The sequence below is a fragment of the Martes martes genome (genome assembly GCF_963455335.1).
Source record: "Martes martes genome assembly, chromosome: 17".
Taxonomy (NCBI): Eukaryota; Metazoa; Chordata; class Mammalia; order Carnivora; family Mustelidae; genus Martes; species Martes martes.
Window position 1 is genome coordinate 49,768,920 of NC_137905.1, and position 25,697 is coordinate 49,794,616.

Sequence of the window (25,697 nt, forward strand, 5' to 3'; positions counted from 1 at the left end):
TAAGGGGAGTCTGCTTCTCTCTCTGACCTTCTCACCTCTCATGTTCTCTCTCACTGTCTGTCTCTCAAATAAATAAATAAATAATCTTTAAATGAGCCAGATCAGCATCTTAGGCGAGTTAGTGGCATGTGCCGAGCGAATCTTGAAAATGGATAGAAAAATGGGGAAATTGGAACTTAGGCTAGTTATGGATTCCTCATATGTATATATACCGTAAATATAAGATATGCGATATTTTACACACACATGCATGAATCTCTTTAAACAGGCAACCTTCATAATCTAAATCTGATCCGTTCCCCCAAAAGCATTAAAGTGAAAATTTGAAGATAAACAACTATTTTAAGTGGGGACAATAATGCACTCCCAGCTCCTTCCAACAACCCCAACCAATTTCCCCGAATACCATTAAAACTGTTAAAACACTCTTATAACCACCCAAGGATTTTGGCATAATGGAAAGCATTGAAAACGCCAATTACTTCATTATTCAACACTTAATGAACTCATTAGTGGTTATGTTTGTATGCAATGCACAACGATTTTGCACCAAATCAAATATGAATTATATTTTTCTTTCACCCTGCAATGATCATGAGATGTAACTAAATAAACAACCACCAAAAAATGCTAAAGATACTCAAGATACCATCTGTAATTGGACTCAGATTGGTGGTGCCTCCAGGCACCTGGGCAGGAGCCTAGTAGAGCCCTGGGAAGGGGAAGATAATGATCAGTAACGTGTAACATGTCTCAGCAAGGTACGAGGCGGGTTAGAGGTACAAGGATCGCTGGAGCCTGTGAGGTTCCAATGGTACCAACCACATCCTGGACTCAAATAGGACTTAAAAAGAGTTGCATGGCGGCAATTTTATTCAAACGGCAAATTCGGGGTTTAAAAGAAGGGAGGGGATATGTCCCTACTGGCACTGTTTGGATAGTGAGAGTTCAAGTATCAAGGAAGACCCGCATTCCTATGTTGGTTACACTGGAACATCAATTTCTTCCCAGGAGTCGCCCAAAGTTTCTCAGCTGGAAGATGATCTACGCAGGCTAAAATGCACACATCTTAAGTGCACAGGGGAATTGTTCCAATGTATAGGTCTGCGTGAGCAAAGCCTGACTCGAGATATGGGACGTTTACCGGATCGTGAAGTTTCCCTGGGTCCCTTCCCAGTCACGAAGTCACCCTCATAGGTCATCACTGTTTGGATTTCTCTCACTCTAGACCAGTTTAGCCTGTTCCAGACCCTCACAGAAATGGAACCAGGTTGCGTGAACGGTTTCCAGCTCCTTTCACTCCAAATGTTATCCGTGGAATGCATCCAAGAGCGGCTGTCCATCACAGAACGATTGTACTGATCTATCAACTGGTACATTTCCAAATTTTGGCAGTTACAGGGAGAGCGGCTGAAGACATTTGTGTCCTGGACTTTGAGGGGACAGTTTTTTTTCTCTTTGGTTTAAGTGGAACTCCTGAGCTGTTGGTGAATGCACATATATTGACTTGATAACAAACATCCGATGAGAAATGCTTGACAACTTTATTGCTCAAAAAGGCCCTTTGGAGTGACATCAGTCATTGTCCTTGGTCTCCCCTCCCCGGCGGGGTCCCATGGAGTGTTTCTGTTACTGTGGAGGGAATAGAGGGCCTGGGGACAGGGTGGGATGTACCGTAGAGTCACAAAACACACACACACACACCTACCAAAATAGCCAGCAACCCACTGAACATTCATCCCCTCGAAGAGGGCAGAAGTCCACATGACAACCGGTGCCTGGAGATGGGGAGCCCGGAAGAAGACATTTACACTATTTCTCCATCTTGTTTCCCAGCCGCAGGTGGGAACACGAATCGAGGACTGGAGAAGTTTTGGAAAGAAACACACACACATACACATATACCTCAGCACTGAGGCCTCCCAGATCTGATGCAGGGTCGGGGGACGGGGGAAGCACGTGGGGCCCCCGGATCCCCGAGTGTGCAGACAGAGCCTCCAAAGCCCCAGTTCATAATCCCAATGTCCAGAGCGGCGCCCATCAGGGCAGGGAACGCCCCTATGGGGTTTACATAACTGATTCTTTCTCGCAGGGGGCCGCGTCCCCAGCAGGTCCCAAGCGGCGTTTGAGGAGAGGGTCCCCCTCCTCGGTGGGGGCGGGCAGCGGAGACAGGGGCATCTCGCTCTTCACTTGGATCAGCTCTGGCACCGAGCTCCGTAACTCCGAGCGATCCAAGTAATTTTGGAGGAGTCCCGCCCCAAAGGCATCGCCTTCCACGTTGAGTACGGTACAGGACCGGTCTCTGAAGGGGCAGGAGTGACAGGGAAGTGAGCGGGAGGGCTGAGGGTAGGGCCCAACCATCCTGCTTGTCCCCCCAAAGCCTGGAGTCCCCATGGCGCCCTCCTTCGAGGAACCCTGCTCTCCTCCTAGACCCAGGTCATCCCTCCCTCTTCTCAGGACCCAAATTATCCCTTCGTCCTAGAACCCCAAAGATCTCCTCCTTCATCCTCCCAGGAGCCCAGATGATTCTTCTTCCCAAAAAAAATCACATGATTTGCTCCTCCCGGAACTTCAAAAAGTCACCCCTTCCTTCTCTTGGGGCCTCAGAAGACCCATTTCCTTTTTCCCCGGAGAGACTACTTTCTCACGGAGGCCTTTCTACTTAAAATCTTAGAGATCTCTTTTCACTTCCTCTTTATACTTTGTGTGTGTGTGTGTACATCCCATTTTACAAAATTTTAGAAAATTTTAGAAAAATTTTTAGAAGATTATAATTCATATACCATAAAACTCACCCTTTTTTAAAAAAATAATTTGAGAGAGAGAGAAGCAGCGGTGGGGGAAGGGGAGAGGGAGAGGGAGAATCAGACCTCCCGCCAAGCAGGGAGTCCGACACGGGACTTAATCCCAGGACCCCAAGATCATGACCGGAGCTGAAGGCAGGCACTTAACTGACTGAGCCACCCAGGCGTCCCCAAACTCACCCTTCAAAAGTATACAATTCAGGGGAACCTGGATGGTTCAGTTGGTCGAGAGTCTGACTCCTGATTTCCGCTCGGGTCATGATCTTAGGGTTATGAGATCGAGCCCTGCATCAGGCTCCACACCTGGCATGGAGCCTACTTAGGATTCACTCTCTCCCTCTGCCCCTCCCCTTTGCCCCCTCCCTCACCCATGCACATGCTCCCTCTCTCTCTTAAAAAAAAAAGTACACAACCCAGTGGTTTTCAGTATATTCAGTATATTGTACGACCATCGCTGCTATTTAATTCCAGGACATTTTCATTGCTCTAAAAGGACACCCCCACACCCACCAAGCACTTATCCCCCAACCCCCCCCCCCAACTGCTAATCTATGGTCTATAGAAATGCTTATTCTGGCCATTGCATTGAAATGGAATCACAGATGCCTGGGTGGCTCTGTTGGTTAAGCCGCTGCCTTCTGCTCAGGTCATGATCCCGGGGTCCTGGAACCGAGTCCCACATCGGGCTCCCTGCTCAGCGGGGAGCCTGCTTCTCTCTCTGCCTCTGCCTGCCAGTGCTCTTGCATGCTCTCTCTCCCTCTCTGACAAATAAATAAATAAAATCTTTAAAAATTAATAAAATCTTTAAAAATAAAAATCTGAAAGAAATAAAATCTTTAAAATCTTTTTAAAAAAAAATCACACACTATGTGGTCCTTTGTGTTCTGCCTTCTTTCACTTAGCGTGAGATTTTCAAGGGTCCCACGTGCTAGCATGCACAAATGTGTGGATGCTTCATTCAGTTTTACTGCTGAATGAAATTCCATTCTTACAGATATATGACATTTTAGGTAACCTGAAGTCCCAAACCCACACTTACACTAGCCAGTCCACAGCCAGGATCAAGGAGATGTCCTGGACCGGCAGGTTGACCGCCTCCAGGATGATGGCCAGAGTGAGGACACCCCCCGCGGGAATGCCAGCAGCACCCACGCTGGACGCCGTGGCGGTGACTCTGGGGGAAGAGAGCGGAGGTCAGGGACAGGGGCCTCGGGAAGCCCGAGGAGCTGGTTCCCTCCAGCCCGTGTCGGTTCTCGGGGGAAGGGTCAGATGCGCCGGGGGGTCCCAGCCGCAGCCACCCCACACTCACAGGATGGTGATGATCTTCACAAAGTCCAGGGATCGCTGGTTCAGCTGTGCAATGAACACCGCGGCCACACACTGGAAGAGCGCTGCACCATCCATGTTGACCGTGGCACCGATGGGGAGGATGAAGCGACTGATGTGCTTGGCGACGCCGTTCCTCTCCTCCACGCACTTCATCATCAGCGGCAGCGTGGCGGAGCTGAGGGGAGGCGCTGCGGTCAGCGCGTGCCCCGCCCCCTACCGAAGCCCCGCCCAGTCTACCGCCCCACGGGCCAATCCGCGCACTGCAGGCTCCACCCACCAGCCTAGACCCCCTTCCCCTCCACCCACCCTGTCCTGGCCAGCCCTCCATGCTCTACTCTTCCAGAGCCAGAGGAGCCTGGGATCCTGCAGAATGCCAGGATTCCAAAGCACAGGAGTCCTGGACCCCTGGGAGAGTACAGACTGCTATCCTGCAAAATACACACAAAAATTCAAACCTAAAGTCTGTAATGCCTCGGAGCTCACTGACCCCCACTCCCTCCCTGCTCCACCAATAATAGATCCTGTCTAAGAATTGCTATTCTGTCAGGAACGCTGCTGGGGGGAAGGCTGGGTTCTGAGGGCACAGGTGGACAAAATACCCAGAAGGGAGTGGAAAGGGCTCCTAAGGGATTAGATCCAGGGTGGAGCGCTAGACCATCGCCCCCCAGGGCCAGGTCTTGTTGAGGAAGAGTGGTTCTCAGGAAGGAATAAAGAAGAAATCTCCAAGACAGGGGTTTTCTAACAGGGAAGGGGGGGGGTATTCCAGAACCTTATGAGAAACTCACGAAGTATGTCCCCTACACCCAGATCCAGTGTCCCCAAATATAAAATTTCAAAGGTCTCCAGATAGCTGATGCCTACTGCAGGCCTCTTAAGCTTAGGAATCCTGCATGAGGGGCGCCTGGGTGGCTCAGTGGGTTAAGGCCTCTGCCTTCGGCTCCAGTCATGATCCCAGGGTCCTGGGATCGAGCCCTGCAGAGGGCTCTCTGCTCAGTGGGGAGCCTACTTCCCCCTCTCTCTCTGCCTGCCTCTCTGCCTACTTGTGATATCTCTCTGTCAAATAAATAAATAAAATCTTAAAAAAAAAAAAAAAAAAGAAATCCTGCATAAGTCTCCCCCAAGGCCATACCTAGAAGAGGTCCCGAAGGCAGTGGCCAGCGCCGTCACGATGCCCCACAGGAAGCGGTAGGGGTTTTTGCGGGTGAAGAAGAAGTAGATGAGGGGCAACACCAGGAGCCCGTGGATGGCGTGGCCCAGCAGACAGCACAGGATGTATTTGCCGAGACTGGCGAACAGCATCCCCACGTCCTCCATCTCCACGATCTTGCCAGCCACCAGGAACAAGATGCCCACAGGGGCATACCTAAGTGCCCAGGAGATAGATTGCGGCCTCTGACCGTATGTCGACGAAGCACCAGGCTTTGGGCTCAGTACACAGCCTGACCACAGCCTCCCTTGTGGGCAGGAAACACCTAGAGCAGCGTGTGCCGAAGTTTGGGCACCTTGCCTGCCATCCTCCAAGCTCTTTCCCCTTGCAGATAGGACGGCAGGGAGATAAAGAAGCCTGGGGGTTTCTAAAGCCACTTGGAGTTGAATCACTAACCAGATTCGGACTTAACCCGTGGCTCCCCAAGTGAGTCATTTACATGTTCTGCGTTTGTAGGTTACAGTACTTACGGTGATTTAAACCGATACAATCTCTCACTGCATCATGAAAATTAAAAAGTCTGTAGCTCGTGTCTTAGTAACAACACCCAGACGAGAAGCATTTATCTTGGGTTAAGCCCTGGAACACGATGGAATCTTTACCACAACGCCGCACAAGCTCCTATTTTAGTCCTCCGTGGCCACAGTTGAATTAAAATCTAACAGGTTGGCAGGGGCACCCAGGCGGCTCAGTTGGTTAAGCATCTGCCTTTGGCTCAGGTCATGATCCTGGGGTCCTGGGATCGAGCTCCGAGTCAGGCTCCCTGCTCAGTGGGAAGTGAGCTTCTCCCTCTCCCACTCCCTCTGCTTGTGTTCCCTCTCTGGCTGTCTCTCTCTGTCAAATAAATAAAATCTTAAAAAAAGAATCTAATAGGTTTGTAAAACAGGTACATTAAGGCTACTGGCCTCATAGGTATGTTGGGGGAAATGGGGTGCCACGGGAAGTACCTTAAAAGCTCTTTGCATACAGTAAGTGATCTATAAACTTCTGCTGGAGCTATTATCACCCTCTCCTAGAGTGACGGTCCCAGAGGTGCTCGTGCCTCCCAGCCAGGAGGCCTCCCCCAAGACTGCCTTCCCAGTTTGATCCTTGTGGCTAGTTGTTGCCCAAAGCCTTTCCCCTCTTTGGTTAACAGAAGAAAGGCCCCATTGCCCAGTGGGGCCACGGGTTAAGTCCAAATCTGGCGCAGCCAGGCTTGGCCAAATGCCCAAGCTCCGGCCAGTGGGAGGTGCCCAGAAGTTAAACAAGGACATGCTTGATAAATATTAGCTGATACTCTTTATTGTGGCCATGCTATAGGTCAGGCTTTGTCCCAAGAAGTTTACACTCATTTGTGTCTGATACTGTCAGTCCCATTTTCCAGATGGGGAAACTGAGGCAGAATGCGTTAAGTCACTTGTGATAGGGCGCACAGGTGGGAAGTCATAATGATAATGATCATAGCCAAGAGTAGCTCAGGAGGTACTGGGCATTTAAAACATTTCATAAGTGCTTGACCTAGACCTCCACCTAGACCTCCTATTAACTCATTCCCTCTTCATGGTAACGTGGACATTGGATCCCGTTCAAATCTCTACAGAGGAGATCCATTCACTAAGCTGTGGCCACAGCCCGGCTGGCGTCAGTCTCAGCTCCCAGGGAATACAGGACTGTCCTCATCTTAGAATGAAGACACCGAGGCACAGACAGGGTAGGTCACTCGCCCAAAGTCACAGCCAGGGGATGGGCAACACTGGGTGTGAATCCAGGCCATCTGGCTCCATGGAGCAGAGAGATGGGAAGGCTGCCCGGCCCCACGTCCCCCGCCCCCCTGCCACCACCTACCACATGATCCAGGAGACCAGCACCATGGTGGCGTCATTAAAGGAGTTGAAGAAGCGGATGAGGAGCTCCCCCTCGGGTCCCAGCTTCCGCAGGGCCACACCAAAGACAATGGCAAAGACCACCAGGCCCAGGATGTTCATACTCTCCACCTCGGTACCAACGGGCACCTTGGGGTAAGGAACAGATTAGGACAGGAGGATGCTCAGTTAACTTGCACAGTCACTAACGGCCCTGCTGGGACCCAACGTGGACGAAACAGCTCTTGGAGCTCATTTGTCCCTTCCTCCCAAGGCTCACAGTCCAGGTCCAGGAGACCTCACAGGTCACCGGGGACCACCCAGAGTGACTGGAAGAGGGGAAACCCAGGGGAGTGTCGGAACTGAGCGGGGATGCTGGCTTGGTAGGTGGCATGGCAGGGGAATCAGGGAGGGCTTCGTGGAGGAAGGGGCTGAGATCTGGAGAACAGGAGGATTAACCAGGTAAAGAGAGGTGGTAGAAGATTCTGGAGAAGGGAAACGATGTGCAATAGTCTGGAAATGAGAGCCCCATGGGCATTCAAAGAACAGAAGGAAAGCCACTGGGGTTGGAATAGACCGGCCAGAGTGAAAACATGAGGCTGGGTGGGTAGCTGGGCAGAAGCCTGAGCTCGCAGGGTCTCATGGACTGTGGCGTGGAGCCTGGGCTTTCTTCTGAGGGCACTAGGGAGCAGAAAGGGGCTCTGGGTAGGAGGGAGACAGGTCAGGTTTGTGCTTTGGGGAAAAACTCCTTTGTGCCAGGCTGAGGGGAGGGGGAGGGGGGAACCGGGGGGCAGACCAGAGAGGGGGCCAGGGTGGGTTGGGGCAGAAAAGAAGCCTGCACCAGGGAGGGAGAAGAAGGGAGCAAAAATGGAGAGACCAGAATAAATAGAAATTGGGCAGCGGCGGCAGAGTATAAAGCAAATACCACCAAATGTCAGAAGACGCCAATGGTGGGCAAACAAAGGCTGGGTTGCAACAAAAGAGAAAAACCCCACCAATGGGCGGAGGGATGGGTCCCCTTCTCTCACCTTCACCTTGGTCCCGTTGATCCATCGTGTGTCATAGGAGGTACTGTACTGCAGGTAGGGGTGGGCAAGGTCAGTATCAATGCCAAGGAGGCCACCCCACCCCGTCCTGGCACTAAGAATGCTCCAAGCACCCCGTCAACGCAACCCCACCGAGGTGGCATTTTCCTACCATATGCCCATTTTCCAGAGGTGGAAACCGACGCAAGGAGAGGAAAAGGCACTTGCCCAGGGTCACACACCTAGAATTCGAACCCCGAAGGGGCTCAGAACCCATATTCTCCTTCTTCGATGAGGGGCATGGATGGGTTTCACATTCACAGGCCACCCACAAACTCTCCAAGGGCATTCAACAATTCGTGAGTGCACGTGCTTTTCCAGAAACCACCCAAAAGCAGGCACCCAGGGGCTACAGCTGGCTGTGTCCCTCCCCGCCTGCCCCCCACCCCTCAGGACATAGCCCCAAGGACTCACTGAGCGGAAGGCTGCGGACACCAGGTTGGAGGGGAAGATATTTCTGCAGAAATAGACACAGAGGGCGGTAGGTTATTAAATACCCCAGGAGGAACTTGGCGGGGGGGGGGGGGGGACGGCGCCTGCCTTGGCCTCTTGGGATGCAAAGAACCTTGGAGGCCCCGTGGGCACCCAGCTGTGGTCCCCACCCATGCCTCAGGCCGGGTGTGGTCACACTTGTCCAGGGGGTGGGAAGTCTGAGCTGGCCTCCGAGGGCCCCCGAAGGCTGGCCGGCTAGCCTCGACCAGCCCCGAGGGATTGTGGACTGGAGATGAGGAACGCTGGCTTCACAGAGCAGGCTGGGGCAGGGTCACCCTGGGCCTCAGCTCCACCCCAAGCAACAAACTTAATACCCAGGGCGTCTTGCATCAGCCACTTCCTCCCTCAAGGCTCAGGCCTTGGTGCCCGGGCTGAGTGGGTTACAGGGTATGGGGAAGATCTGGGCGTGTGGGAAGGAGGTTAATGAGAGAGAGTGACAAGGGATGGCTGTGTGTGTCGTGAATGTCTGGGCAGCAGCGTGCGTTTAGCGAGCGTGTCAGGGAGTGAGACAACGGCCTCTTGTGTCTCAGAGTGGGACAAACATTCCAGCAAATGTGTCTACAGTAGTCCCCGCAGTGCTTGACATAAATCCACTCACTCATTTATTTTATTTTTTAAAGTAGGCTCTCCGCGAGCCACCTGGGTGGCTCAGTCGGTTAAGTACATCTGCCTTCAGCTCGGCTCAGGTCATGATCCTGGAATGGTCATGATCCTGAAGTTCCAGGATGGAGTCCCGCATGGGGCTCCCTGCTCAGCAGGGAGTCTGCTTCTCCCTCTGCCCCTCACCCCACTTGTGTGCTCTCTCTCTCTCACTCTGTCTCCCTCTCAAATAAATAAATAATTAAAATCTTTTTAAAAAAATAAATAAGTAGGCTCCCCACCCACCATGGAGCCCAACTCGGGGCTTGAACTCACGACCCTGGGATGAACACCTGAGCTGAGATCAAGAGTCAGACACTTCACCGACTGAGCCGCCCAGGCGCCCCTAAATCCACTCACTGGATCCTCACGACAGCCTTCTGACCCCCATTTTATAGAAGAGGGAACCAAGGCACAGAAAGGGAAAGGAACCTGCCTTGGCAAGGAAGTAGCCAAGCTGGGATTTGAACCCAGGCAGCCGGCTGCGTAGTTCTAGCCACGCCCCCCCCTTCTGGGGTCCTCCCTCACCAATGATGTTTCTCAAGTGTTGGGATCGGGTCGGGGGTGCAGGTTATTGCTCAGATCTGTGGGACGGTGTTAGTGCATACGGGCTCTTGAGCACGGATGTCTGGGCAACGCTCAATGTATTGGAGGGGTCAGTGGCATCCCTGAGCGGCTGTGTCAAGGGAGGCTAGTTCCTCTGTGTGCATGAGGACACATGTGACAACTGGTATAAGGCCATGTGTCAGCGTGAGAGGCCGCAGCTGTGGCCGAGCGCCTGTGTCCAGCTGTGTGCCAATTGGCTATAAAGTCGTGTGGCTCTGAGATGTTCTAGCAAAGTCTCCAGAGTTGGCCGACTGCCAGTTCCTTCTATTTTGACACACAGGGGCAGCAGCGTGGACACATCAACAGCCTCCAAGTGGGCTTGCCCATTGGCCAGAAGGCCTGTACCCACCCAGGCCAGGCAGGGCTGGGTCAGGACCCTGCTAATCTCCCCCAGCCAGGAGGCACCCGCCCACTACAACTTCTAGACACCAAGCCTGCCCCCACATCTCTCACCCCAGCCGACAGGGATCTCCCAAGCAGCTGGGAGAACCCAGTTCCGTGACTCATCATTTCCTCCTGTCACTTCCAGGAAGTCCCCCAACCATCCTGGAGACCCTGAATCAGCAGGTCCCAAAGGCAACCCAGGGGTCTGCCCTCCTCAAAATGGGGAGAGCCATTCTTGGGTGCTGAGCAGAGATCAGAAGGCAAAGGGTCGGCTGGCTTTCTAACTGGCCCCTTTCTGAGCAACCCCGTGGAGGTTTGCGGGCGGGGCAGGTGGAGAGAAAGCCCAGACAGGCTCCCCAGACAGGAGGAAATGGCATGGAAAGTCCTCGGAGGTGGCAGGGTTTAACAGGAACATATGAAAGAGAAGCTGCCAGGGCCCAGTTGAACTGGGCGGGGAAGGGAGGCTGAGAAAAGAGCCTGGTTATGTCCGGGTGACACGTAGTGTGGGGAGCCCTGGGGCTGGAGGTCATTCACATCTCTTCAGGGTCTCCCACGGACTCCTTTCCCAGAGGTTACAAGCCCGCTGACTCTGGACTCAAATCCTGATCCAGAAGCCCCATCCTGAGGCCCTTAGCAGCCCCAAATCCCCTTCCAAGTCCCCCCCCCCCGCCAGACCCTCTTATGTCCCCTCCCTCCCCACACAGTCCCCAAGCATTACTCGTTTTTCCCTCTCTAAGACGTCCTTGCCTATCAACCTTCTTGTAGGGTCCCCGCTTATGTCTCCAGGCGCCCACATCAGGCGCCTCCTTCCCCAGGGGTCTGTCCTCTCCCGCTGTACCCTGACCCTCCAAAGGCCACCCACCATCACCACCCCTCACCATCCGGTCCTGTCTTCCTCCAGGCCCCCCGGGATGCCCTCTCCGGTTCACGTGGCCACTCCGGCCATCCCTAACATGCGTTCCCTCCCCACATAGCCGGGGCAACCCCTTCCTCCCCCTCCCGCCCAACCCCGACTCCACCGCGCGGGCGGGGTCTGACCTCACGAGATCCAGGAACGAATCGAGGACTTCCTTGCTGGGGGCCTCTTCTACAGCGCCCTCGGTCCCGACCGAGGCGTTGATGGCGGCGAAGGCGGCGCCCGGCCGCAGGGCCAGCGCCAAGCCCACGCCGAGCGCGGACGCCAGCAGCGTGGTGACCAGGAAAAAGAGCAGCGCCCAGGCGCCCAGGCGGCCGAGCGCGCTCGAGTCCAGGCTGGCGGCGCCGCCGATCAGGCTACACACCACCAACGGCAGGATGATCATCTTCAGCAGGCGCAGCAGCAGCTCGCCCGGGAAGGCGAAGGCCGCCAGGCGCTCGGGGCCCAGAGCTTGAGCGCCGCCGGCCCCCGAAACCCCCAGACCCAGCGCCACGCCAGCCACCACGGCCACGACGGTCAGCAGCACCAGCAGGTTGGCGCGAAGGCAGCGGCGCACCCGGTCCCGGGAACGGCAGCATCCGCCTCCTGTCGCGCCCGGGTCCTCTATGGGGACCAACGTCGGGGCACCGTTCGCGGTGGGCTCAGCCGCCGCGAACCCCTTGGCGTCTCCCCGAGGCGGATCGGCCACCATGATGAGCGCCCCGGAGTTCCTTAGCGCCTGGAAGCTTGGGACTCCTTCCTGAGACGCGGACGTTCCTTAGAACCGAGAAGTTTTATAACACAGCCTGGAGGCTGGAACTTTGGAAGGTTCCCCGGAGTTGGGAATTCACAGCGCTTTGGTTCCTGGAGTATCCGAGATCCCCAAGCTGGGCGCTGAGGCTCTTCTGATCTCCCAGATTGTGTCTGGAGCCCGAAATCTGGGAGCGCTGGGCTCCTTCGGCCCTAGGGATGGGAATACAGGGGTTTATCAGGCTGGGACCCGGGGTTCTTGGCTCTGGAAGGCTGAAGACGTCCAAGCGGCAGAGGTCCCCAAGAGGCCAGGTTCTGGTAGCGCAGATCCGGGAGGCAGGGATCCGGGGTGCCGGGGTCCTGGAAACGGAGGCTGGGGAGCTGAATCTCGGGGGCGGGAGACAGAGCTCCGGGAAGAGCGGAGCCAGGTTTTTGAGTCCGGGAGAGAAGATCCAGGCTCCTGGGTGCGGAAGGCGGCGGTCCGGGTCCCTGGGAGGTAACGGCGACGGGACCCGATGGAAACTCGCGGGCGCGCCGCGTGGCTCTGAGCCCACCGGCGGAAGCTTCCAGGATTAAGGGCAGGGGCGAGGCTTGAGAAGGCGGGGAGCGAAATGCGGGCGCCGATTGGCTGAGTCGCGTTCGGAGCCCTCCTGTGGGCGAGAGGTGGGGCTGAGGCCAGAGTCTGGCCAAGTCACCCATAGAAGGCGGACTTACTGAGTCTGATATACCCAGGGGCGGGGTCGCCGGAGGGGACGGGGGCGGGGCCCGGCCGGGGGCGGGGCGTTGAGGGGAAACTTTTTTCCCGCCAAAGGAATCCGGACATGGGTGGGGGCCGTTAACCTGCAACGGTTCTCGGGACTGAGGGTCTCTAGAAAGTGCAAGTGAGCCGCAGGTGGTTCAAAACCCAGCCTGCAACGCCTCTAGCCTGAATTCGGTCTTTTGTCCCCTCTGTCTCTCTCGGAACTCAGATTCTTTTAATGTAAAATGCAGATTATTAAAGCTCATCCCACACATAGTTGGTGTAAGATTTAAGTTACGTGGAATTATTTATTTTAATAATGCTAATAACTTAAAAAAATAAATGTTCCAGGGGCGTCTGGCTGGCTCAGTCTGTGGAGCGTGCGACTCTTGATCTCGGGGTTGTAGGTTGGAGCCCATGTTGGTTGTAGAAATTACTTAAAGATAAAATCTAGGGATGCCTGGGTGGCTCAGTCGGTTAAGCACTTGCCTTTGGCTCACTCAGGTCATGATCCCGGAGTTCCAGGATCCCGCCTGCGTGGGGCTCCCTGCTCAGTGGAGAGCCTACTTCTCCCTCTGCCCCTCACTTAGCTATTCCTTGCTCACTCGCTCTCTTCCTCAAATAAACAAATAAAATACTTTTAAAATAAATAAATAGGGGCGCCTGGGTGGCTCAATGGGTTAAAGCCTCTGCCTTCAGATCAGGTCGTGATCCCAGGGTTCTGGGATCGAGCCTGTCATCGGGCTCTCTGCTCAGCAGAGAGGGAGCCTGCTACCCACCCTCCCCTCCCCCCCGCATGCCTCTCGGCTTACCTGTGATCTGTCTGTCAAATAAATAAATAAAATCTTTAAAAAAATAAAATGAAATAAAATAAATAAATAATAAAAACAATTTTAAAAAAATAAATGTTTTCAGTTCAGAACCCGACACATCGATAACAGCAGTTCTTAGATGGGGATTGTAATCCGCTTACCCGTAGGTATGTCATTCACAATTCACCAAGTTAAAAATTAGAATTCAGTCTAAGAACTGTTCTAATGATTTTACAAATGCTTTCCCCCAAGTATTTCCCCATAGGGATTGTTTTAAAGTGGGCGCCGCGCCCCGCATGGAGTCCAATGCAGAACTTGAACTCAGGACTCTGAGATCTAGACCTGAGCTGAGATCAAGAGCCTGTCGCTTAACGGACTCAGCCACCCAAGCGCCCCGGTTTTTTTTCCTCTTAAGGTAAAACGCACACACAATGAAATGCATAGATTGTAAGCGCCATTTGCTGATTCTGACAAATGCATAGGCCTGACTTCACGGGAATCTTCATAACTCCTTGGTGAGGTGGGTCCCACTACTATACCCATTCTACCGATGAGTAAAACTGGGGATCAGAGCCTGAGGAAGTCACGTGCCTTGAAGCCACACCTGAGGAGGCTGGGAGTTGCATGCTTGCCTCCCAAGTTCCTAACCTTCCCTATTGGGTTGCCTCCCTAAATTCCTTCTTGGTCGTTGTGAGTCCTTTCCAGTGAATCAGTCACCATTCCCTACTCCTCCTCCCAGAGGTGTTGAAATCCTTATTCTTTGCAGGGACTGGGTGGCACAGCCGGGTGAGCATCTGACTCTTGGTTTCCACTCAGGTCATGATCTCGGGGTCGTGAGTTCATTTAACAAACTCCCACCCAGCTCTCCTGTGCTTGGTTGTGGGCTAGAGAGTGTGGGCACTAAAGCTACACGGACACAGGTTCGAATCCTGACTCCACCACTTACCAGCTGAGTATCGGTTTTCTCATTTGTCCCGAAGCCAACATTGAGCATAAATCCGAGCGTGCACACGGTGACCCTCGATACAAAACCTGAGGGGCCAGTTCCTGAGCACTTGATTTGCTCTACAAATATTCCTTGAGACCTTTCCTCAGGGCCAAGGGCTGTTCGTTGTGTAGGGATCCAGCAGTGAGGAAAAAAAAAAAAAGGAAAAAGGAAGGCAGGCAAACTCCTTGTCAGCCTTCTAGCGAGAGGAGACAGGGAAATAACCGTCCTCTACCGGAGGGTAAGTTCTGGAAAAAGATGAAACACTGTATGGCAGAGAGATGGCGTGGTCAGGATGGGCCACTCTGAGGCAGTGACATTTGCAACAGGACCTGTAAGACAAGAAGGAGGCTTCACTACGGAAAGAACATTCTAGGGTAAAGGAAGGGCAGGTGCAAAGCCCTGAGGCACCGGAGAAGAGGCTTCCACCTTGTCTGAAAAGCTGTCAAGACGTTATCTTATCTCCACTAATCCTTGAGACCTCACATTCTGCTTTCGCTGATTTCGAAGCAGCTGGGGACACAAGGTGTGTTGTGGCCCAAACCCCTACCTGGGCAAGGAATTCAAACTCAGGTGTCCCCGACCCCAGCCTGTGCCCTCCACCCCTATCGGAAGCCACGGCTACCCCTGCAGTTGGCTCCTCCCCAGACAGAGGCATTTCTTTCAAGGGACCAGCATCTCTTCTGAACTCAGTGTTTGACCCTGTGATGGGCGGTACCGGGGACTGATACCTTCCTGGCCCTTTCCTCTGCGGACTCAGGGTACAACGAGGGAGACCACCCATCCCCAGAAGGGGATGACACAGAGTGAGCAGAGCAGGGATGGGAAGCCCGGAAAGGATGCTTAACCTAACCTGGGGGTCAGGGAGGGCTTCCTGGAGGAGGGGACATCTCAGCTGGGATAGCAAAAGGTTGCACCAAGCCCAGGGAGGGAGTATTTCAGGCAAAGGGACCTGTCCATGCGAAGCCCCAGAGCTGAGAAGAGCCCAGAATGTGCCCAAGCATGGATCTAACTTGGTCACCCCGCCCTCTAAATGGCTTCCTTTGGGATAAAGTCCAAATTCTTCAGCTGGGCATCTGTCTATCCAGTAACTCCTTCCTTCAATCAGTCAACAAACCACATCCACGGAAGACAACACAGAGAGACGTCCAATAGAATGAGACGGATGTGGAACTGGGTGGAGGGCGGGTTTCAGTAATAAAGCAGGTGTCCAGAAATATTGTTAAAGGGGAACACACAAGGTACAAGAGGCGGGAAGGAGCACAGCACACCCTATAATCTGCGGGGAAACAAATACGGACCAGCCTCTGTCTCGGACTCTCTCTGTAAGAATCCACAGAAGAGCTCTCTCTCTCTGTCTCTCTCAAATAAATAAATAAAAATCTTAAATTAAAAAAAAAAAGAATCTACAGGAGGTGCTCGAAGTGGTGGCTTTCAGAAAGAAAAGCGTGGCTTTGAGGTTCAACGAGAGCCCCGTGGTTTGCTCAGCTGTGAGGCAGCGATGATAGTGTCTGGGCTCAGAGATCCTGGGAGGGGGGGCGGGGGATGAACCAAGTTCACGGGTACGAAGTGCTTTGGTTGGTAGCTAGCGAACTGCAGCCTCATGGTATTTTAAGCCGTGATGGCTTCTTGAGATCAACATTTTATCTAAGGTGTAAGTTAAAAAGACACAGAGCCCCACAGGCTGGTGCTCCTTCCCTCCCCCCCCCCCGCTCCCTCCCACCCCCCTAGAAGTGTTCATGCCTTGGGGCCTCTGGTTGAAGGGAGCCTTGAGAGGCAGCAGGTGGGACGGGACAGCTGGGTTTCAGGTGCCGTGCCAGCAGGTGGCGAGGCTGGGGGCAGGGAAGTTTCTAGCAGCACCCCCATAATCAGGGCCCTGGGTATCGAGAAGTGGCCCAGGCTTGTTGGGCAACACCGCAACACCAGCCTAGGGCAGTCTTCACATAGCTGCTGCTCTCACATTTCAAGTGCAAGTGTGCCAGATGGGGAGACAAGTTGGAGGGAGGAGTCTCTGAGACTCAGGGGAGCCCAGAACTTTTGGGAAGTGTGGGGTGGGTCTGAGCCAAGAGGGGAAGGTTTGAGGGTCCGGTCCAGGATTGGACAGGAGCACCCCACCCCCTTTCCTCCTCCAGCTTCGGCTTCAAGAGCAAAGTATACCAACTAGTCTCAGCCGGCGTTCCTCCTTCTCAGCCAAACCTCCTACCCAGATTCGAATTTCATCGTTGGAAAAGAAAAGGCCTGGGGCTCTGGGAAGGAGGTGAGAGGGGCCAGGAGGAGGTTGGGCTGAGCAGTGTGGAATCTGGACTGCACAGAGCACGGAGAACCCTCTTGACATCACTTTGCCGTCTGTGAAATGGGTATTGTTAGGAATGGTGTCCTCCTGGTACTGGACAGCAGGAGGGACTGAGTTAACTTCAGGGCATCAAGCCTTCTCCATCAGACCTGCGATCAGGAGCTCCCAGAGGAAGCAGCCTCTACTCCTCCCTCAGATTTGCATTCATGTGTTCCACAAACTTTTTCTGAGCACCTACTGGGTCCCTGGCCTTTACGGAGGGGCACGGGAGTCCCAGCAGTGACCGAGACAGGCGTAGCTCCTGTTCTCCTGAGCTTATAGTCCAGCGGGGGAGACAGACTGTGACAACCCCAAGTGGAAAGTGCTAGGAAAAGAGGAGCCCAGGGGAGAAGCCTAGTCTGGGAAGGGGAGCTGAGGAAGGTTTCCCGGGAAAGGGGACATGTGAGCTGAATTTTGAAGGTTGTCGGAGCTAACTAGCAAAGCGAAGAAGGATCTGGTGCGTGGACCGAGGATGCAATAAGGGCAAAAATCGGGCAAAAATCTGGAGATAAGGAATTTGTGAAACCAAGAGTGGTTCCGTTGGTGAGAGTGAGAAGTTCAAACCAGAAAGTACCAAGAAATGAAGCTGGGGGCGCCTGGGTGTCTCAGTGCGTTAAGCCTCTGCCTTGGTTCAGGTCATGATCTCAGGGTCCTGGGATCCAGCCCTGCAGAGGGCTCTCTGCTCAGCGGGGAGCCTGCTTCTCCCTCTCCCTCTGCCTGCCCCTCTGCCTACTTGTGATCTCTCTCTCTGTCAAATAAATAAATAAAATCTTAAAAAAAAAAAAAAAGAAAAAGGAAGGAAGCTGGAGGGGTACGTGGGAAGAGCACACGCTCTTGATCTTGGGGTCGAGTTCAAGCCCCATGTTGGGTATAGCGATTACATAAAAATAAAAATCTTCAGGTGACTCAGCAAGGTAAGCACCCGGTGTTTAATCTCGGCTCAGGTCTTGTGATTATTGTTTCGTGGCTTTTTGCTTTATCTGCGTGTGCACACCTGTACATACACATGCTGTGTTGCAAATCAAACCTGCCTTCTGTTGCCCATCGAGTGTCTTAAATTCGAAACCCTTTGGAAAACACTGGTCTGCGGAGCCCTACTCGGTCTGCTCCCCCCTGACCTTTGCAGCTGGTCCTTCCCCCCATCTTTTTCTCACACAACACTCTCTTTACTTAACCCAAATTTTCAGATTCTGACTCAGGGATCCCCGGAGTCCTCCAGAACTATCCAGGCTGGGTCAGGTGTCCCTCTAAGGCTCCTCCAGCTCCCGCCCACCCGGGCCTGGTCACTGTCTGGGGATGGGTCTGTCCCCTCCATTGGGCTGGGGGTTGGGGGGACGTCTTGACCCCCGCTGAGTCCCCAACATTGCCCTGTACCTGGCCCAGTAGGGACTCCGGGAAAGCACATTGATTCCTTCCAAAGCAGGAAGGAGAGGAAGACACAGGACACTTGGGTATGTCAGAGCCAAAAGCCCCCAGGGGTGGGGGGGCGGATTTCAGGCATTGAGGTCTGCTAGGAAGCTGCCGCCTGGGGCCTTGGAGAAGGGCCCAGACCTTCCCTTCCTATCTTTCTAATTATTTATTTAAGGGCTGGCTTGTCTGGGCTGCTCAGCTTCGCCTCCCCCAGCTGTAGGACATCAGGTCCCTGTGGCTTGTGGTACAAGAGTAACTCAGGTTTCTGGGCCTTGAGGCCCGGAGCAGGGGTGTCACGCGCTGTCCTCCCCACCTCTCCCCAGATGCCGTCTAGATCCTGGGAGCCCTTTCCGGGTGGCAGCTCCTCTCACCCCCCACCCCACCCTCCACCCCCCCATCCCCGCCCCCGCACAGCCACCACTCCAGGCCCCAGCTCCTGCTCCCGGGACCCCACAGCTGCCTCGGGGCCTGGGGGACCTGGGTAGAAGGACATTTGATGCGTCTAGGGAGTCAGGATAGGGTAATGGTCAAGGGTGCCGGGGAGTAGGAGCAGAGAGACGGGCCCTCCCTTTTCTTAGTTAACCTTTTACCCCACCCCCAGATGGCAGGAGAATTAAATAAAACCGGGACAGAAGGCCCTGCAAGGCAGGGATCTTGGCAATGTAATAAGAGACGAGTTGGGACGCCTGGGTGGATCAGTGGGTTAAGCAATCTGCCTTTGGCTCAGGTCACGATCTCGGGGTCCTGGGATGGGGGGGGGTCCCAGCTCAGCGGGAAGCCTGCTTCTTTTTCGCTCTGCCTCTCCCCCAGCTTGTGCTCTCCCTCTCTCTCTCTCTCTCTCAAATAAATAAATAAATAAATTTTTAAAAATTAAAAAAAAAAAAAAAAAAGATGAGCATATGGGGGGGGAGAGTATTACCGTGATTATTAGCTTTCCCGGTCATACCCGGGTGTGTGTGTAGGGGTGAGGGGGGGTGGGGCTCTGAAGGCACCCGGCCTTGTCCGGAGCCGGTTCAGAGGGTGAATGATCACACGGACTGCTTAGGGTGACTGTGTGGGCGTCACCTCTGGAGACCACCAACCTGAAGGACCAGAGCACTGTGAATCTGGAGAAATTGCTGCCCCCCAGGCCATCTGAGGCTAGGGGAGCCCTTGAGTGTCAAGTCATCCCCTCCCCCCTCCCCCCCAGCCCCACCACACACCTGTGGAGCCAGCTGGATCTCCGGAGAAATGTCCCAAGAGCCACCCTTTGCTTTCTGAGGGGAGTGTGAGGCCAGCAACCTGGCTTGGAGAGGGGTGAGGATGTGCATTTGAGCCTGAGATGAAGGGGCATCTGAGTTAATCGGCACTCGGATTAACTATTAATTAATTATTATTAAATTAATCTGAGTGCCGATTAACAGACCCTGGGCAAAGTCCCTCAGGAGCTGCGGAGAGGGGCAGCTGTTGCGGGGGTGCGGCGGGAAGGGCAGGGGGGACGTTGCCACCTGGGGCTCAAGTGATCCTTGGGGACACACCGGGGGGTGCGTCAGAGACCCCTGGGTCCGACCCGCTCTTGGTACAGAGGAGGAAACCGAGGCACGAGGTTCCACAGCAACTCACCGAAGGAGCCAGAGAAGAAGCTGTGAGTGGGGATGGGGTTGGGGTATGAGGCCAGGAAGAGCGGAGGGCACAGAACCTCAGAAAAAGAGAAGCCAGAGAAGGACATCAAAACACATTCCATCCATTTTTCCCCCCAAAGCACATTTTTAAACTTTTTTAAAAAAGATTTTATTTATTTATTTGACAGAGAGAGAGAGAGAGAGAGAGAGGGCAGGCACAAGCAGGGGGAGCGACAGGCAACGGGAGAGGGAGAAGCAGGCTTCCTGCTGAGCAGGGTGCCTGATTGGAGTGGGGGGAGAGCTTGGGGCTTGATCCCAAGGGATGAGGGAGCAGAAGGCAAGCGAGGACAAAGCAGAAGTTGACCCCCTGCAACCTCCCCTCCCCCTCCCCACTCCTGGGTGGGCTCTGTGTGACATTCCTCCAGGAAGCACCCAGCTGTCTTAATGGTAATGCCTTGCTAAAGAGGAAAACAACCCTAACTTGACAATGGCCAAGGCCGGGCCTCTAGGTCTCTTGTAGGTCCTCTTTAACATATGAAAATTCTTTTGAAACCTTCCCTGTCCTTACTTCCCCCAACCCCCAAGCCTATAATCGGCCCTTCCTCCTGTCCCCGGTGCAGCAGCTCCTCTGCCCAGGAGTCCTGTCCCCTGCCCTTTAATAAAACCACCATTTTGCACCAAAGACGTCTCAAGAATTCTTGGTCATCAACTCTGGACCTCACCGCCCCCCCGCCAAAACCTCCCCTATGTTCCAAAACCCCAACACCAGGACCCCGGGATCACGACCTGGGATCACGACCTGAGCTGAAGGTAGCCGCTCAACCGACTTGAGCCCCCCAGGAGCCCCCCAAAGTGCATTTTTAAAAATTACGTTTGAGGTGAAACGTAACATGAACATAACATGAAAATGAATCTTTTTAAAGCATCTTAAAGCAGTGGCCTTTTGTACAATGTCACGCGACCCCCACGTCTGTCTAGTTCCAAAACATTTTTATCACCACCCCCCACCCCAAGGAAAGAAACCCCGTGCGCATTAAAGCTGGGACTCCCATCCCCTCCCCCAGAGGCCGGCCACCACGAATGAGATTTCAGTCTGTCTATGGATTTGCCTCTTCTGGACACAGTTCGTTTCAATGGAATCCCACATTACGGGATTGCCGTGATTTGACTGTTTGTGTCTCCCCTCCCCCAAATTTATATGTTGAAATCTACCCCCCCCCAGGTGGTGCTATTAGGAGGTGGGGCCTTTGGGAGGAGAGTCAATCACAGGGTGGAGTCCTCAGGTGCCCTTATAAAAGGCTCCAGAGAGCGCCCTCACCCCTCCCACCTTTCGAGGGTACAAGTCTGGGATCAGAACAGGGTCCTCGTCAGCCGGCCGGGCTGACCCCCTGATCTCCCACGTCCAGCCCCTAGCACTGCAAGGAATATGTATTTGGCAACCCAAGAGACCAGGACAATGACATCTTGCATTTGATTTCTTTCCATTAGCAATCACCCCGTATTTTGATGTAATTAGGCCAAATATTGAACACTTACCAAATCCTGGTTGCTGCTTCCAGCGCTATACACAAGTCTGGACCGGTTTGAGGTTCTCCACAAGCCTGCGGCTCTCCTGTTACCGCCATCATTTCTCAGTCCGGGAACAGAGGTTCAGAGAGGCAAGCAGAGAGCCCAACGCGGGGCTCAATTCCAGGACCCGGGGATCATGACCGGAGCGGAAGGCAGAGGCTTTAACCCACTGAGCCACCCAGGCACCTCTCTTAATTTAGATTTTATTTTATTGTATTTTTAGCATCTTCAGCTTCACTATTTCGTGCTGTGGTTAAAATACACATCTCAGGATGTTGGCCATTTTAATCATTTTATTTATTTTTTAATTTAAAAAAATCTTTCATTTAATTTTTTTTAAAGATTCTATTTTTTTATTTGAGAGAGAAAGCGCGAGAGGGGAAAGGTCAGAGGGAGAAGCAGACTCCCTACTGAGCAGGGAACCAGATGCTGGACTCAATCCTGAAACTCCAGGATCATGACCTGAGGGGAAGAGGGGAAGGCAGTCCCCCAACCAACCGAGACACCTCGGCGCCCCATATTTTTAAAAAATTTTTAAAGATTTTATTTATTTATTTTAGAGAGCGTGGCGGGGGAGGGGCAAATGGAGAGGGAAAATCTCAAGCGGTTGCCATGGGCTGAGCTCAGAGCCAGAGGCAGGGCTGGAGCCTAGGACTCTGAGATCACCACCTGAGCTGAAAGCAAGAGTCAGATGCTTGACTGACTGCACCACCCAGGCTCCCTTATTTTAATCATCTTTTTGAGATTAATTTACTTATTTGAGAGAGAGAGAGCCAAGGAGAGCACAAGCAGGGGGAGAAGCAAGCAGAGGGAGAAGCAGGCTTCCCTCCAAGCAGGGAGCCCAGTGCAGGGATCATTCCCAGGACCTGAGTCCCGATCCTGACCTGAGTCCTGACCTGAGTCCAAGGGAGATGCTTATATCAACGGAGTCACCCAGGCGCCCCTATTTTAATCATTCTAAAGAGTGCGATCCAGGGACATTGAAGACATTCTCACTGACTATCAGCACTACCTAGTTCCAAACCTGTTTTCATCGTGCCAAAGCCCAGAGGCAGGATTTGAACGCAGATTTTCTACCCCTGGAGCCAAAGCAGCTTTTCCCACTCTGCATCTCAACAGAGGAATTCAGCAAGTGGGCAAGGACTTGTCCTCTCTTCACAGTTCGGCCTGAGGAGTGTTATGTAACTACTGGGCTGTTCACCAGGCCCCTCCAGGATCTGGGTTCTAGCTCCGGTTCCCACCCGCACCGCGGCAGGCTCTTTCTCCGCCTGGAACCTTACCTCCCCCTCCAGCTTTTTGCCTCCTGTGACCAGGAGAGGATGCAGGGAGAGTCTCTAAAGGCCGAGTCTGCCAGAGGGTGCCCGCGTGAAAGTGAACGGAGCTGATGGGCCTCGTGGCATTGTTTAAACTCCTAGAGCCAGCTCTGCCTGAAGGCAGCCAACTGGACGGTTTTTCACTATGATGAGCTCATCAATTCCGATGTTGCTGGAGATGGCTAAAGGAAGGATTTCAGTCACCTGAAATAGAAAAGGAGCCGAACTGTGGTGCCTGGGTGGCTCAGTGGGTTAAAGCCTCTGCCTTCGGCTCAGGTCATGATCCCGGGGTCCTAGGATCGAGCCCCACATCGGGATCTCTGCTCAACGGAGAGCCTGCTTCTCTCTCTCTCTCTCTGTCTCTCTGCCTGCCTCTCAGCCTACTTGTGATCTCTGTCTGTCAAATAAATAAATAAATAAATAAATAAAATCTTAAAAAAAAAAAAAGAAAGAAAGAAAGAAAAGGAGCCAAACTGATCCAGTGGGGCTTAGTCTGTCGGTCAGGCTCTGGGAGTAATCTCCCCGAGAAGGGAAAAGCAGGAGCCAAGAGAGTGGGCAGGAAAAAGGCTCATTTCAGGGGACAGACAGCAGATTATCAAGGGGTCAGGGTAGGGTCATGACACGACCTCCCAGTCGCCAGACAAAGGGATGACCTGACTATGAAAGACCTGGGCCTTGGGAGAATCAGCGGGAGGTGGTGGGGGCATCAAAGAGTTTAAGTGGCAGAGTGACACAGCCAAGTTCACGGTTTTTATTGATTTATTTTTAAGAATTTATTTATTTATTTGACACAGGGAGCACAAGCAGGGGGAGCAGGGAGCCCCACGCGGGGCTTGATCCCAGGGCCCCCTCCCCCCTACCATGACCCCAGCTGAAGGCAGACACTCAACCGCCTGAGCCTCCCAGGGGACCCCAAGGTCACGGTCCTTACAAGAAGTCTTTGCACTCTGACCCACTTGCCAGTGGGTGGGGAAATGGGTACAGCCTTCATGGAGAGAACTTAGGCAACAATCATTAACATTACAACTCCCACACCTTTTGCTTTGTTCAAACAACACAGAAGTTCTTTGGGGGTTTTATTACACGCCTGTGGTCACACACGCTGGAGATCACTGATGTTGTTTGCGCCAGCAAAACACGGGAAACCTGCGTTTCTCCATCAGGAGGAGGACAGCAGAATACCTTGGGGCCCATCTGCCCAAGGGAACCCTACCCAGCTTTACGGGGCGGGGGGGAGGGGTGCGGGGTGGGGGGCAGGAAGGGTGCCAAATCTCTATGCATTACAACCGCGCTGGTGAATGCTTAACCACCAGCTCTTTGTGGGAAGAAACAGCCCTGAGTTGCCAGGGTCTACGGGGTACCTACTCCCACCATTGCACATTTCAAGCAACTGGTTGACATTGCTGAATTGTGGTCATGTTTCTACCAGGTAGACACGGTAGGCGTAAAGGAACCCCTGGGGCAGAGACAGCAGTTAAAATGTAGTACAATCATTAGGAAGCGGTGAATGTTGACTGCTTCTTATCTTTGTGTTTCATGCCACTTATTTCTCCATAAATGTATATAATTTAATTTTTGGTAGTAGCTGCGTGTGACAACTGGCTTGCAAAATTCCCGAAAGTTTAGCCATCAGCTCTCCCAAACCACTCCAAGCCAGTCCCAGCACACCACTGAGACATCTCGCAGAGACATTTCCCAGAGGAGAAAGCAAAAGTCAACTTGAGGACACGTCCCTGAGAGCACATTTTGGCCCCGCTCGTCTCTCGCCCTCCTCTTCTGCTTTGCTGCTCCCTGGATCTGGAACACTTCAGACTCACTCTGACCTCAGGGCCTTTGCACTTGCTATTCTGCCTGCTGTTTGCCCCCATGTCCCCAGACGGCCATGTGACTCACTTCCTTACCTTCTTTGGGCCTTTGCTCAAACATCCCGCTTTACTGGGGCCTTCTCTGACTGTTTTGTTTAAAAAAAAAAAAAAAAAAAAGAAACCTGCTTCCCCAATATTCCACCTTCTTTGCCTACTTTATTTTTTGTTATTGTTTTCACGATTTTTAAAAGTTTATTATCAGAGAGAGAGAGAGAGAGCACAAGCAGGGAGAGTGGCAGGCAGAGAGAGAAGCAGGCTTCCCACTGAGCAAGGAGTCCGATATGGGGCTCGATCCCAGGACCCTGGGGTCATGACCCAAGCCAAAGGCAGACGCTTAACCAACTGAGTCACCCAGGCATCCCACCTGCTTTATGTCTTATCAAAAGCACTTACCGTGCCATCTCACCTACTGTATAAGGTCAAAATGTACTTAGTTCATTTATCTACTGTCTGTCTCCCCCCGCTAGAATGTCAGCTCCAAGAAGGCTGAGAATTTTGTCTATTTTCTTTGCTGCTATATCCCCCAGCGCCCGGAACAGTGCCCAACATAGAGTAGGTGCTCAATAAACATGTGTTGAATAAGTGAATATACTCTTTTTTTAAAAGTAGGCTTTACACCCAACGTGGGGCTTGAACTCACAAACCTGAGATCAAGAGTTGCACACTCCACGGGCTGAGCTGACCAGGCGTCCCTAACTGTACTCTTAAATTGGAAAAAAAAAAAAAAGAAAGAAAGAAAGAAAGAAAAAGAGGTGCAAACCTGAAAGGCACTTTACCATCTGCGCTTACACGTGATAGACTATCTCTGGAGAAAACCCAAGAAACTGGAGGGGCCCCGGGGGGACCGGAGAAGGGGAGGCTTTCACTGAGTCCCCTCCTGTACTTTTAGAAATCTCTGCCATGTGCCCTTAATTACCTATTAACATTTTTTCAAGTGTTCTATAAAAAGGACTGCCCAGGGCTGCTGTGGGGAGCAGGGCTGGAGGAGGCCGAGGCAGTGACCCGAGAGCAAGGACTGGCCGGGGCTGCCAAGCCGTCG

At 53.1% G+C, this 25,697-nt stretch overlaps 1 protein-coding gene across 1 annotated transcript; it reads right to left on the minus strand.

Moving 5' to 3' along the window:
- Window positions 1-546: 546 nt before the first annotated feature.
- Window positions 547-12,578, minus strand: SLC1A5 (solute carrier family 1 member 5). The gene is made up of 8 exons (XM_080829061.1): window positions 11,426-12,578; window positions 8,681-8,723; window positions 8,210-8,257; window positions 7,165-7,331; window positions 5,263-5,496; window positions 4,114-4,308; window positions 3,844-3,978; window positions 547-2,302 (listed from the first exon to the last, which is right to left on the minus strand). The coding sequence occupies exons 1-8, from the start codon at window positions 11,992-11,994 to the stop codon at window positions 2,068-2,070; spliced, it is 1,626 nt and encodes a 541-aa protein (XP_080685187.1). The 5' UTR covers window positions 11,995-12,578; the 3' UTR covers window positions 547-2,067.
- Window positions 12,579-25,697: the final 13,119 nt, after the last annotated feature.

Coding starts and splice junctions, on each gene's coding strand:
- SLC1A5 (XM_080829061.1), bottom strand. CDS start 11,994: ATGGTGGCCGATCCGCCTCGGGGAGACGCCAAGGGGTTCGCGGCGGCT. Junction 5,497..7,164: donor CTGGTCTCCTGGATCATGTG/GTAGGTGGTGGC, acceptor CTGGGCACTTAG/GTATGCCCCTGTGGGCATCT. Junction 2,303..3,843: donor CTGGCTGTGGACTGGCTAGT/GTAAGTGTGGGT, acceptor CTGCCCCTTCAG/AGACCGGTCCTGTACCGTAC.